The sequence below is a fragment of the Vulpes vulpes genome, chromosome 16, assembly GCF_048418805.1.
Source record: "Vulpes vulpes isolate BD-2025 chromosome 16, VulVul3, whole genome shotgun sequence".
Classification (NCBI taxonomy): Eukaryota; Metazoa; Chordata; class Mammalia; order Carnivora; family Canidae; genus Vulpes; species Vulpes vulpes.
Window position 1 is genome coordinate 19,287,500 of NC_132795.1, and position 13,714 is coordinate 19,301,213.

At 35.8% G+C, this 13,714-nt stretch overlaps 1 protein-coding gene across 8 annotated transcripts in view; it reads left to right on the plus strand.

Annotated features, from left to right (window-relative positions):
- Nucleotides 1-10,987, plus strand: part of ICA1L (islet cell autoantigen 1 like) — a 74,991-nt gene extending 64,004 nt beyond the window's left edge. For 6 of the 8 annotated variants that reach the window (XM_072742052.1, XM_072742048.1, XM_072742046.1 and 3 more), the window contains 2 exons: nucleotides 926-1,015; nucleotides 7,884-10,987. In XM_072742052.1, coding sequence (XP_072598153.1) covers nucleotides 926-1,015; nucleotides 7,884-7,999 — 206 coding nt within the window. In that variant the 3' untranslated portion in view covers nucleotides 8,000-10,987. The remainder of the gene's footprint in view (nucleotides 1-925; nucleotides 1,016-7,883) is intronic. The other 2 variants (XM_072742051.1, XM_072742049.1) reach the window with 1 other exon arrangement.
- The last annotated feature ends 2,727 nt before the right edge of the window (nucleotides 10,988-13,714 follow it).

Below are 13,714 nucleotides of genomic sequence, written 5' to 3' on the forward strand. Positions count from 1 at the left end.
TATTCCCATGCAATGGCTGAGGCACTTAGTACTCAGTGTGTAACGAGTGCCTTGCTTAAGATCACCAGGCAGTTTAAACAATTAAGAGGGAACCAAAATCTGGTCTTCTGCCTCCTAGTACAGGACTCTTCCTGTTTCACTAGCCTTTTCTTTATGGCTACTCCTCATTTTCCTGCAATGTAAACCAGGAAAGTGAGCTGTGTAGAGTTAAAAGATCTATGTTCTAGAAACCCTAAGTAAGAACATAGGCTTCAAATAATCTCTTCTGTACAAGAAAGGTAGCAGGCAGGATAATCTAAGTTTTTTCCTGGTGCTGTATTTGAATTACAGCCTAAATAATTTCTCATGTTACAGCAAACATTTCACGGTCTTAGTAATAGAGTATTCATAATGATACTTTTTAATGACTGCATAGTATTTTGTCACATTTATCTCCCATAATCTGCTTAATTCATTCCTGTTACGATTTTTTCATTTTATAGATAATGCTGCAATAAACATAATCATACATGTATTTTTTTTCTTCGCTTAAATTATTTCCTTAAGATAAATTTCTAGGAATAGGATTACTAAGTCCAAGGGTATAAACATGCTTAAAATTTTCAATATTCTAATTGTCAGATCTATTTCCTCTTGCCCAGCTTCTTAGAAATTCTTTCTATACCTTATCTATGTGCATTGTTTAAAAAGAAAACTTGTATATTTATTTCAAAACCATTTTGAAAACTATAGGGAAGTCTAAACTTAGATGATCTGACTAAAATACTAATTGCAGATATATTTTAAGTGTCTTCTATGTCTTATATTGTAGAATCGCATCCTGGTAGAAAGATCTGAGGATTCATTAGATATTTTTGCCTCTTCTTATTGTTTTTGATGCTATTTTTTACTTGACTAATTGACAATGGATACTTCCCTCCCACAGGCTGGGCCTCCCAAGGGGGATTAGAAGTTCCTCTTCCACACACTGATGACCAGCCAGTGCCTTCACAGAGTACAAAGAAATTAACAAAGTGTAAGTTATTTATTTATATTCTTTGACATCATATTAACAATCAGTTGAATTCAGATAAATTTAGAAAAGGATTATGTTATAGTCTTGGCCTCATATTGTTCAGAAAAATATTTTGTTAATAATGAATTAAAATTAAAGTTTTAGGGGCACCTGACTGGCTCAGTTGGTTAAGCATCCAGTTCTGGATTTTGGCTCACGTTGTGATCTCAGGATTGTGAGACTGAGGCTTATGTCAGGCTCTGCTCTCAGTGGAGTCTGCTGGAGATTCTCTCTTCTTCTCCTTCTGTCCCTCCCCCACATGCACTCATTCTCTGTCTAAAATAAATAAATCTTTAAATAAATAAGTTATACTTGGCTACCCCTCATCATGGAAAAAACTGGATAAAACTGTGGGCTTGTCATAGTAAACTAAATTTTGTACTTTAGTTTTTTATGTTTTGCGTTAAGATTTGTTGGTAATGGATAATACCATTATGGATAGAAGGTATTCTTTGATTACAAGATGTCTGTTGACAAACAGTACATTAGGCATTTAGCAAAGAGCCTGGCATATAGTAATTGCTAACATTTACTGAGTACTCACCATATTGTTATCTGCAAAACTGGGCCATATTGTAATTACCATGTAGGATATGCATAGCAAGTTGACACTGTCAGGGTTTTAGATACATAATAATCTTAGTCACTGATGTTGATTATTAAAAATTTTAATTAGAAAGAATTTCAAATGTACAGAAGCGCTGCATAAGTGAAAATAGCACAAACACATGTATGCCCTTTATCTAGATTCATTTACTGTTAGTATTTTGCTTTATATAGTCATATGTATGTATGTATGTGTGTGTCTAATGCATGTGTCATTTTATTCACATACATCATGATCATTTACCCCAAAATACTTCAGTTTGTATTTCATAAGCCACTGGTATATTCTCTTGCATAACCACAGTAGAGTTGTAAACCTCAGGAAATTTAATATTAACGTAACACTTTTTCCATTATCTATCATATATTTGTATTCTAATTTTGTGAGCTGACCCAGTAGTATCTCTTATAGCACTTTCCTCCTCTGGACATTGAGTCTAGGGTCATGTATTCAAGTTGCCATGTCTCTTTAGCCTCTTTTAATCTGAAGCATTTGCATAGCTTTTCTTTGATTTTTCTAACACGGGCATTATAATAGAATATAGTCCCTCTGTTCCAATGTTCTTTATTTTTCATGGAATATTCTTTATTTCAGTTTTATCTGAATTTTATTGTGATTAAATGCAGGTTCTTCATTCTTGCCTGGAGTACTGCACAGGTGACACTCCTGTCTCAGGGTTTCACATCTGAAAGTTGATGCTGTCCATTTCTTCCTCATTGATGATGTTAATTTTAGCCACCCTTTTCAAAGTCTTGTTCAATTTTTCTCGTAAATAATTACTATATTTTTTTGTTCCTCTCTTGCAATTACTAAGCAGTCTGTGATGAAACACTTTGTGATTGTGCACAACTCCAGGTCATCATCAGAATTTCTTTTTTTAATCATTTCTTTTTTTAAATTTTTATTTATTTATTCATGAGAGACACAGAGAGAGGCAGAGACACAGGCAGAGGGAGAACTGGGACTCCAGGATCACGTCCTGGGCCAAAGGCAGGTGCTAAACTGCTGAGCCACCCAGGCTGTCCCAAGGAGAACTATTTTTTTGAAGATCCATGTCTAATTACTGTACATGGTTAAGGATGTCCCTTAAAAGACACTGAGACAGAGACATAGGCAGAGGGAGAAGCAGGCTCCATGCAGGGAGCCCGACATAGGACTCAATCCCGGGTCTCCAGGATCATACCCTGGGCCGAAGGTGGTGCTAAACTGCTGAGCCACCCAGGTTGCCCAAGGTGGTAAATTTTGTTAAGTGTTTTCTACTACAGTAAAAATGTGAAGGGAGTGCTGTGGTTAGAAAATCATCATTTTTCACCATCCCTTATAGTGAAGACTGAATTAGACAAAAAGTAACAATGCATGCTAACTCTAAGTAGAAATTTTGATGACAAGGGACATCTGGGTGGTTTAGCGGTTGAATTTCTGCCTTTGGCTAGGGTGTGACCCTGGGATCCTGGGATCGAATCCCACATTGAGCTTCCCATGGGGAGTCTGCTTTCCCTCTGCCTATGTCTCTGTGTCTCTCATGAATAAATAAATAAATAAAATCTTTTTTAAAAAAGAAAGAAAAAGGGGGCAGCTTTTCAAGTCCCATGTCGGGCTCCCTGCATGCAGCCTGCTTCTCCCTTTGCCTGTGCCTCTGCCTCTCTCTCTCTCTCTCTCTCTCTCTGCCTCTTATGAATAAATAAATAAAATATTTAAAAAATTACCATCTTAACCATTTTCAAGTGAAAGTTCAGTAATGTTAAGTATATACATAGTGTTGTGAAACAGATCTCCAGAGCTTTTTCATTTGCAAATCTGAAACTTTATACTCATTTAACAACAAATCCTTTTTCCCCTTCCCCTGCTAAACACCATTATAGTTTGTTTCTATGAATTTGACTACTCTAGGTACGTCATATAAGTAGAATCATACAGTATTTATCTTTTTATGACTGGCTTATTTCATTTAGTATTTTCTCTCTTTCTAAGGTTTAATAATATTCCATCGTGTGGATATACTACATTACTACCTTTTTTAAAAACCTACTTAGCTATTTGATCACAATATTAAGTAGCCTTATTGACGTATAATTCATATTCCATACAGTTCACTTCAGCCAGACCTCAGTACTCTGCTGTAAACAAAAGACCTCTCTTCTTCCCCATTTTTGTATTATCTATATGAACTGATACTTTTTCTATTTATAATATTGTGGTATCAACATTTTTAAAGTTTCAAATAATTTGAGACCTACAGGAAGGCTTACAAATATAACACAAAATATTTCCGTGTATTCACCTAGATTTCCCAAAATGTGAACCATGTTTACTTTATTCTCTTTGTCTGTATAATATATATAATTTCTTCTGAACTATAATTATTCTGAGACTAGTAAGCAGACCTAAGACTCCTTTAAACCTAAATACTTCATAATCTAAAACAAGGATTCCTAAAAATAAGGATATTCTTTAACATAACTGCAATTCAGTGATCAAAATCAGGAAATTAACATCATCATAGTGCTATTATCTAATTTATAGACCTTACTCATATTTTGCCAATTGTCCCACTAATGTTTTTTATAACAAAAGAGAAAGAGGGTTTTTTTCCTAGTGTAGGATCAAATCCAGGATCCCACATTGCATCTAGTGTCACATCTCTTTAATTGCTTTTAATCTGGAACAGTACCTTAATCTTTGTCTTTCATCATCTTCTTTATACCAAAGAGGCCATTTATTTTGTAGACTATTCCTTAAGTTGGGTTTATCTGATGCTTTTTCATAATTAGATCAGGTTATGCATTTTGGCAGGACTAGCAGAATAGGAGATGATGTGCCTTCTTAATTAACATCAGGAGGTACATGATTCTGAATTGTCCCATGGCTTGCGATGTTCATTTTGATCAGTTGGTTAAGATGGTAACCCCCAGGTGACTGCACTATAAAATTACTATTTTATTTTTCCCTTTGTAATATCTTGTGGGAAAGTATTTTGAAACTGTGTAAATGGCTTGTTTCTATCAAAGTTTCACCCACTAATTTAGCATTCATTGATAATTCTTTGCATTAAATATTACTATGGTGGTTGCCAAATGGTGTTCTCTTTCCTCATTCTTTCTACATTTATTATTTAACATTCTACTGTATAAAACAGCTTTCTCTTGTCCCTCATTTTTAGTTTATTTGTTGATATGTATCATACTCTTAGAATCCTATTCTTACCAGTACTTTGGGAAAAATCAATTGGAAAATCCATCAATTCCTAATCACAGATTCACACCATCTGGTTATAATACAGCCATCCCTTTGGAATTCAGCCTAATTATAATGTTCATTTTTAAAACCCACTAAAACTAAATTTGTGTGTAATCATTTAAAATAGAGACTATAAAGTAAATTTCATAAGTGAACTTGGGAAAGAAGTATTGAGAAATATTGGGAAAGCTGCTATTTGCCTATAATCATTGAGGCTTCAAGGTAATGAAATTAAGCCTGAGAGTTTTAATAAAAATTGAAATTGGGATCCCTGGGTGGCGCAGCGGTTTGGCGCCTGCCTTTGGCCCAGGGCGCGATCCTGGAGACCCGGGATCGAATCCCACGTCAGGCTCCCGGTGCATGGAGCCTGCTTCTCCCTCTGCCTGTGTCTCTGCCTCTCTCTCTCTCTCTGTATGACTATCATAAATAAATAATAAAAAAAAAAATTAAAAAAAAAATAAAAATAAAAATTGAAATTCTCAACAGCTTTAAAATTCATTACCCCCCCAAATTCATTACCGAACTTCAGTAATCCTTAAAGAAATGCAACTTAAAACCAAAATGCAATTCCATTATTAACCAACAAAAATGGCTTAAATGAAAAATAGAAAATCCCATGTGATGACAAGGATGTAGAGGAACCGACACTGCCTGTGGGAGTGCAAATTCACATTACCATTTGGAAAACTGTTTAGCAGTTTCTACTAAAATTGGATATACATACATATAATACACAAGACCAAGCATTTCCACTTCTGAGTGCAGAAGTGCATCCATTTGTTGACCAAAATGTATACACAAGAATGTTGTCACAACACTGCTGCTAATAGCCATCTTAAAATGGAATTTATCTCAATGTTTGCTAGGTTGGAGGGTGGGGTGTGAACAGTGACTGGAAGGGGGTCACAAGGGTAGCTTCTAAGGAGTAGTCTTGTTTTATGTTTTTTTTTTTAAAAAAAAGATTTTATTTATTTATTCATGAGAGACACAGAGAGGCAGAGACACAGGCAGAGGGAGAAGCAGGCCCCATGCAGGGAGCCCAATATGGGACCCGATCTCGGGACTCCAGGACTCCAGGATCACGCCCTGGGCCAAAGGCAGGCACCAAACCGCTGAGCCACCCAGGGATCCCCTTGTTTTATGTCTTGAATTGACATTGTTTACAGTTGCTTTTATCTTATGAAAACTATTGAGTTATTTGGACTCTCTTTTTCTATATATATATTACATTTCAGTATAACTCATTTGCTATTTATTCCATAAGAATTTCTGGAGGGAAGAGAAGTATACACAAGGAGAGCCCCTTTCATTTTCCACTGTGACAAATCAATGTAAAACCATCCCATGTTTGTAAATGCTGTAGGATTTTCATATACTTGCCAGAATCTCGCCACAGCTACACCAAGAAGGTCAGATATTACTGGAATGACTACAGGAATGACATATCCTTTTTTTTTAATTTTTTAAATTAATTTATTTATGATAGTCACACAGAGAGAGAGAGAGGCAGAGACATAGGCAGAGGGAGAAGCAGGCTCCATGCACCGGGAGCCTGACGTGGGATTCGATCCCGGGTCTCCAGGATCGTGCCCTGGGCCAAAGCCAGGCGCCAAACCGCTGCACCACCCAGGGATCCCCCAGGAATGACACATCCTGGTTGACACCTATTCTTGCAGTATAAATATTTTTTCAGTTACTTAAAAAACAATTCTAGAATAGTCAACATACAGTATTATATTAGTTGCAGGTGTACATTACTATAATTCATTCAGCATTTCCACACAACATCCAGTGCTTATCAACAATAAGTGTACTTTTAATCCCCTTCATCTATTTCTCCCATCCCCCAACATGCTCCCTCAGGTAAACCACGAGTTCTCCAAATTTAAGAGTCTATTAATTTTGTCTATCTCTTCTTTCCGTTGGTTTTATTTCTTAAATTCAACAATGAGTAAAATCATACAGTATTTACCTTTCTCTGACTTATTTCACTTAGCATTATGCCCTCTAGATCCATCAGTATTGTTGCAGATGGCAAGATTTCCCTCTTCCTTATGGCTAACATTCCATAGTATACATATAAACTACCTCTTCTTTATCTACTCATCTACTGATGGGACACTTGGACTGTCTCCATACTTTGACTATTGAAAGTAATGCTGCAGTAAACATAGAGGTACATATATCTTTTTTTGGCTTAGTGCTTTTGTACCTTTTTGGATAAATATCTGGTAGTGGAATTACTGGATCATATGCTAATTCTATTTTTAATTTTTTGAGGAACCTCCACACAGTTTTCCACGGTGGCTATACCAGTTTGCATTCCCACCAATAGTGCACAAGAGTTCCTTTTTCTCTACAGCCTTGCCAACACTTGTGTTTTTGAGTCTAGCCATTCTGACAGCTCTGAGGTGAAACCTCATTGTGGTTTTTTTTTTAAGATTTTATTTATTCATGAGAGACACGCAGAGAGAGGCAGAGACAGAGGGAGAAGCAGGCTCCTCACAGGGAGCCCGATGCAGGACTTGATCCCTGGATCCAGGATCACCTCCTGAGCCAAAGGCAGAGGCTCAACCACTGAGCCACCCAGGCATCCCCCATTGTGGCTTTGATTTGCATTTCCCTGATGATGAGTAATACTGAACATCTCTTCATGTGTCTGTTGGCCATCTGCATGTCTGTGGAGAAATGTCATTTCAAATCTGCCCACTTTAATTGGATTCTTGGGTGTTGATTTGTAGATATTTGTATATATTATGGATACTAACCTTTTATCAGATATGTCATTGACAAATATCTTCCCCCATTCAATAGGTTGTCTTTTTATTGATTGGTTCCTTTGCAATGCAGAAGCTTTATATTTTGAGGCAGTCCCAGTAGTTTATATTTGCTTTTGTTTCTCTTGCCTCAGGAAACCTATCTAGAGTGAAGTTGCTATGTGAAATCACGTTAAAAATCTTCAATGTGTTTTTTCTTCTTTAATAGCTCCCAACAATGGTAACCAAGACATGTCAGCCTGGTTCAATCTATTTGCAGACTTGGATCCACTTTCAAACCCAGATGCTATTGGACACTCAGATGATGAACTTCTTAATGCTTGACTGAAATTATGTCGTCACTTCAGTGGCCTTGAGACATCAATTTTACAACATATTGCCTTTGTGGAAAGGAGTTTATATTGTAACCCATACACAAAAGCATCGTGTTTATGAATATAACACTTTTCAGCCAACTTTAAGGAGATGGTAAGGATTACATTTGAATAGATTAAGTGTTTCTTTAATATCTTGGATTTGCAATTGTTGATAATAAGTGAAAAATATTATGAACTATTGAGTCTGAAATAGATACCAAAAGTTATTTCAAAATAATAGGTAGGAATACTTCTGTAAATAAGGAATTGGGCTTATTTCTTTGGAAAGCCTTTTACGTGTAAATTGCCTTGCTGGCTGTGAGAATTCTGTATGTGGATAAAGACAGCATGTAAATTGGGTTGTGATTTAGGGTTGGTTTTTAAATAAAACCATAGTAGGGGGAATTTTCTGTTGTGGAAAATAGCACTAGAACCAGATCAGTTTTTGTCTTTAGTTAGAAAAATAGAGTAAGATTTGAGAACTCAGTTTGCTTTAATGAAATCACAGAAACTTGGTGCTTTTCTCCACTTGGAGGCTAAAATGTAATATTACTTAGTTCTTTTCCTTCATACAAAATCATGGACACCCCCCCCATCCCATATTGAATTTTCATGGGAAAGTAGCAGGATGATTTGTTTGCTAAATCCATCCTCTGTAGAAAGTCAAACCCATTTCCTAAACCACAAGAATGTCCAGTAATATTCAAGACATTGTACAGGTGTCTTTAGGCCTGGTTTTTCACACATTGCTACCATAATGTACAGTATTCATATTCTTTCTGAAAAGAAAAGGGGAGAATAATCCCTAAGCAACTGGCAATAGTATTCCTGAAATTACCCTGAAACTTCTGTCTGAGGGAAAAATTCTAAGCTTATCCTTGTACATATTTGTACAATCATAACCTATTTCTTGATGTGATTTAATCCAGATTACTTTTCTGGCAGTCACAGAAGACTCTACATATCAGAAAGGGTCTTATTTTTCCACTTTTCCCTCCCTTTCTGTGGGTGACATAATCTGAGGCTCTATTTGATTACTGAGGAAAAACCCTTACTGAAGGAAGTTAGTGTAGGCCAATGAACCCATAGACACTGTATATACATATCACTCAATTTCCTGTTCTTTTTTCTTGCCCATCCTTCAGATTTGAGGCAGTGCTTCAGGTGTCTTATTTTTGTCATCCAGTTCCTTGCATCTCCATAAGGGAACATTTTAACTAAGTTGTTCACAGCTGTTTCCGTGTGCTCCTACTTTTAAACAGGCTTATTTATTGTTTACAAGAGAATGGCTTGTAATGTCTGAGTCACTGTAAAATAGAACACTTTTAAGAAATGGACCAGAGTGGGTAAAGTGCAGTCCACCTCCATGTACCGCATTCAGGCCTAGCTACATCATGAACTGCCCACGAGCTCTCCAGAAAATCTCTAGTATGGTGTAGTATGACATAGGCTGGAAAGACCTTATCTGAGGGTCAGAAATATGGACTCAGGAAAATGTTATATAGTCTATTCATGCTTATTCCTATATCTTTATTCCGTTATCCTTTTAGTCAGAAGCATTTCTATCACTTCCTTTTTATTCAGTGAAATTCTCCAGAAGATTCAATCACCAAGGTTTGTGATTCATGATCACAATCTAAATTATAAATGTTTGGTGACTCTGTGCGCTCAACTTTGAATACTTCAAAAAAATGCTTTGTATCTTGAGCTTGTGCCATTTTTCTTTCACTAATTCTATTTCACTAATGTATTAGTTTAAAAATATTTGCATATTTCCCTTCACATGCATGCAAAGTCCCTGTTACCTCAAATAAACAAAGACACCTTAACAGGAAAACTACTGATCTCTCCAAGCCAGATGCCTGAATCCCAGATTATCAATGTATTCACATTGCACTCAATTTCTAAAAAACAAAAGTCCTCAAAAAAATAGAAATGCACAATAGGTTTTTGTTACTCAGTTCTTAGAGTACCTTAACATTTCTTCTCTCAGAGTATGTAGTTGCCCATTTAATCCAAAAGCAACATTAACTGCCTTAGCAAGTTCAGTTATAATATCAACAAATCTCACAACTCCATTTTTGAAGAGCACATTGAAAACTTTGTTTTTAAAATGAAGGTAATCATAGTTTTTTAAGATTAATTATTTGAAGTTCATTCACTGAGAGACCAGAAACAGAAATCTGGCTATATTATTCCTAGATTGTTAATAAAGGAAATGAACTACTCACTCAGGAAAGAGTAAAGGACGGACACGATAAACATAGAACAGAAAGGTGATCACTTGCTATTTGTCTAAATCTAGATCAAACACTCAATAAGAAATAACCTTAACCAGAGGTAGACTGAGAACTCTTTCAAAGTAAATGGATGTTTTTATATAAAATGGGGGAAAACATCTCCTGGTTTTTAATACCAAAAAAGAATGCATTTAACCTTAGAAAAGCCCCAGAGAAACTAAAATTTGTCTAATCTTTCTTACAACAACTTTACAAGTGAGTCAGGAATACCAGGGCATATTAAGATCAGATTGGTGTAACTTTGTATTTTTTGAAATCCTTCATTAACTGTAAAACAGCTCTGATATGGTTAGAAACAAACTGTATTTTTTAAAAAAAAAATAGGTTTCAGTATTTGCACAATGAAATTCAGTGTTTGTATTTCAACTATGGATATTTATTTCACATAACTATCTTTATAGACTGTCTGGAAATGTAGAGGTCTTACAGCATAAGAACAAGGGAAGTTTGTGCTCTATTTTTCTGAGCTTCTTTTAATAAAGATTATAAAACAGCATAAAACAGAAAAGTTGTTTTCCTAAAGTATTAAATATAAATCCAATTATTGTTAACTTATTCAAAAATTTGAGTTTTACACCTCAGGACCATAGTAGTAAAAAGGTAGTTTGAATTGATATATAGATAACACAGAATGAAAATAAAACCAAGACAATTAATATCTTTGTGAGACTGATTCTTTTTAACTTCATACAGATGGGACATTATAAGATATGGGAAATAACAGAATGTGTTTTTTGTGTAAATACAATCAGTAACAAAATACAAACCATCAAATGTCAAAATTTTGAGCCTAGAAATAATAACCCATGAAATATAAGCATAGTATTTAACCTGATTTGCTGAAGGCATGAATAAAAAGAAGAAAGCCAAAATCAATCTAGTTTATATCTGTCTTCATAGTATCGGCAGAGCCCCACGTTTTCTGACCTTGAGCAATGAAGCGCTCCCAGAACTTGGGATACTGAAATTTCTTTTTTTTAAAGATTTTATTTATTTATTCATGAGAGACAGAGAGAGGCGCAGAGGCACAGGCAGAGGGAGAAGCAGGTTCCATGCAAGGAGCCCAATGTGGGACTCGATCTTGGGTCTCCAGGATCACACCCCGGGCTGCAGGCGGCACTAAACCACTGCGCCACCAGGGCTGCCCTGGGATACTGAAATTAAACTAGGAAGGAAATACAAACTTTAAATGTTAATTCAGCAGCATTGAAAGTAATGCACATAAAATATAAATGGTAAGTTATTTAAATATGGCAGTGAAAACCTATTGAACAGGATAGGTCACACCAATATGCCAACCACAAAATACCTCCTCCTTTTTTATGTACCATTTAAAAAAAGTAAGAAGCTGAATTAACTCTCCTTGGCATTTATTTTATTTTTTTTTTAATTTTTTTTTTAATTTATTTATGATACTCACAGAGAGAGAGAGACAGGCAGAGGGAGAAGCAGGCTCCATGCCCCGGGAGCCTGACGTGGGATTCGATCCCGGGTCTCCAGGATCGCGCCCTGGGCCAAAGGCAGGCGCTAAACCGCTGCGCCACCCAGGGATCCCTCTCCTTGGCATTTAAAATCAAAACATGGTTCTTCAGTGGTATAAATAACTGATCAACAACCAGAGTAAATACAAAAAGGAGATCTGGGTGGTGTTAATAACTAAGATTTTGAAGTGCATGTTTTTACATCAAAGGAAAAAGTTTCCTTTTTCCCATTTCAAAGTAATACTCTCTCATTTAGGAAAAAGTCATCCACAGCTCTGCCATTCAGAATAACCACTATTAATATCATAGTTATTTTATAGTACCTTTGGCCTGATACATAAATTGTGATCCAGGTGATTTCACTTTGTCTTCTGTCTGAAATGAGCATACCAAATTAAGATTAGAATATTACTTTTGACCAGATCTTCTATATATTGCCTACAAGAGACTCATCTCAGCTGAAAGACACATTTTGAAAGTGAGACGATGGAGAAATATTTATCATGCAAATAAATGTCAAAAGAAAGCTGGGGTAGTAATACTTGTATCAAACAAACTAGACTTAATTTTGTTAAGTTTATCACCCAATATGGGGCTTGAACTCACAACACCCAGGATCAAGAATCACTTGCTCTTCCAACTGAGCCAGCCAGGCACCCCCAGATAAGCTGGACTTTAAAACAAAGACCGTAACAAGAGACCAAGGACACTATGTAAGAATAAAGGGGACAATCCAACAAGAAGATATAACAACTGTAAATATTTATGCACCCAACGTGGGAGCACACAAATACTAAAAGTTAATAATAAACATGAAGGAAATAATTGACAGTAATATAATAGTAGAAGACTTTAACAACCCACTCACATCGATGGACAGAGCATCCAAACAGAAAATCAACAAGGAAACAGTGGCTGTGAATGACACACTAGACTGGATGGATTTAACAGATTTATTCAGAACATTCCATACTGAACAGAAGAATACACATCTTTTTCAATTGCACATGGAACATTCTCCAGAAGAGATCATATATTAGGCCACAAAACAAGTCTCAACAAATTCAAAAAAATTGAAGTCCTACCATGCATCTTTTCTGATCACATGTTATTGAAGCCAGAAATCAACCACAAGAAAAATCTGGAAAGAGCACAAATGCATGGAGATTAAATAACATGCTACTAAAAAATGAGTGGGTCAACCAGGAAATCAAAGAAGAAATAAAAAGTAACATGGAAACAAATGAAAATGAAAACATAATGATCCAAAATCTTTGGGATGCAGCACAAGTGGTTCTAAAAGTGAAGTTTAAAGTAATATAGGCCTACCTCAAGAAGAAAAATCTCAAAACAACCTAACCTTACACCTAAAGGAGCTACAAAAATAATAAAACCCAAAACCAGCAAAAAGAAGGAAGTTAAAATAGAGCAGCAATAAATGATAGAGAAACTAAAAAAACAGTAGAACAGATCAATGAAAACAGGAGTAGAACAGATCAATGAAAACATGCCTTGATCAATGAAAACAGGAGCTGTTTCTTCGAAAAGATCACAAAATTGATAAACTCTAGCAGGACTCATCAGAAGAGAGAGAGTACCCAGATAAAATCACTAATGAAAGAGGAGAAATAACAACCAACACCACAGATATACAAACAATTGTAACAGAATATTATGAAAACCTATATGCCAATGAATTGGGACAACCTAGAAGTGGTAGATAAATTCTAGAAACATATACTTAACTAAAAATAAGGCAGGAAGAAACAAAATATGAACAGACCAATTACCACCAAGGAAATTGAATCAGTAATCTGAAGTCTCCCAAAAAACAACGGTCTAGGACCAGACACCTTCACTGGCAAATTCTACCAAACATTTAAAGAAGAGTTAATACTTATT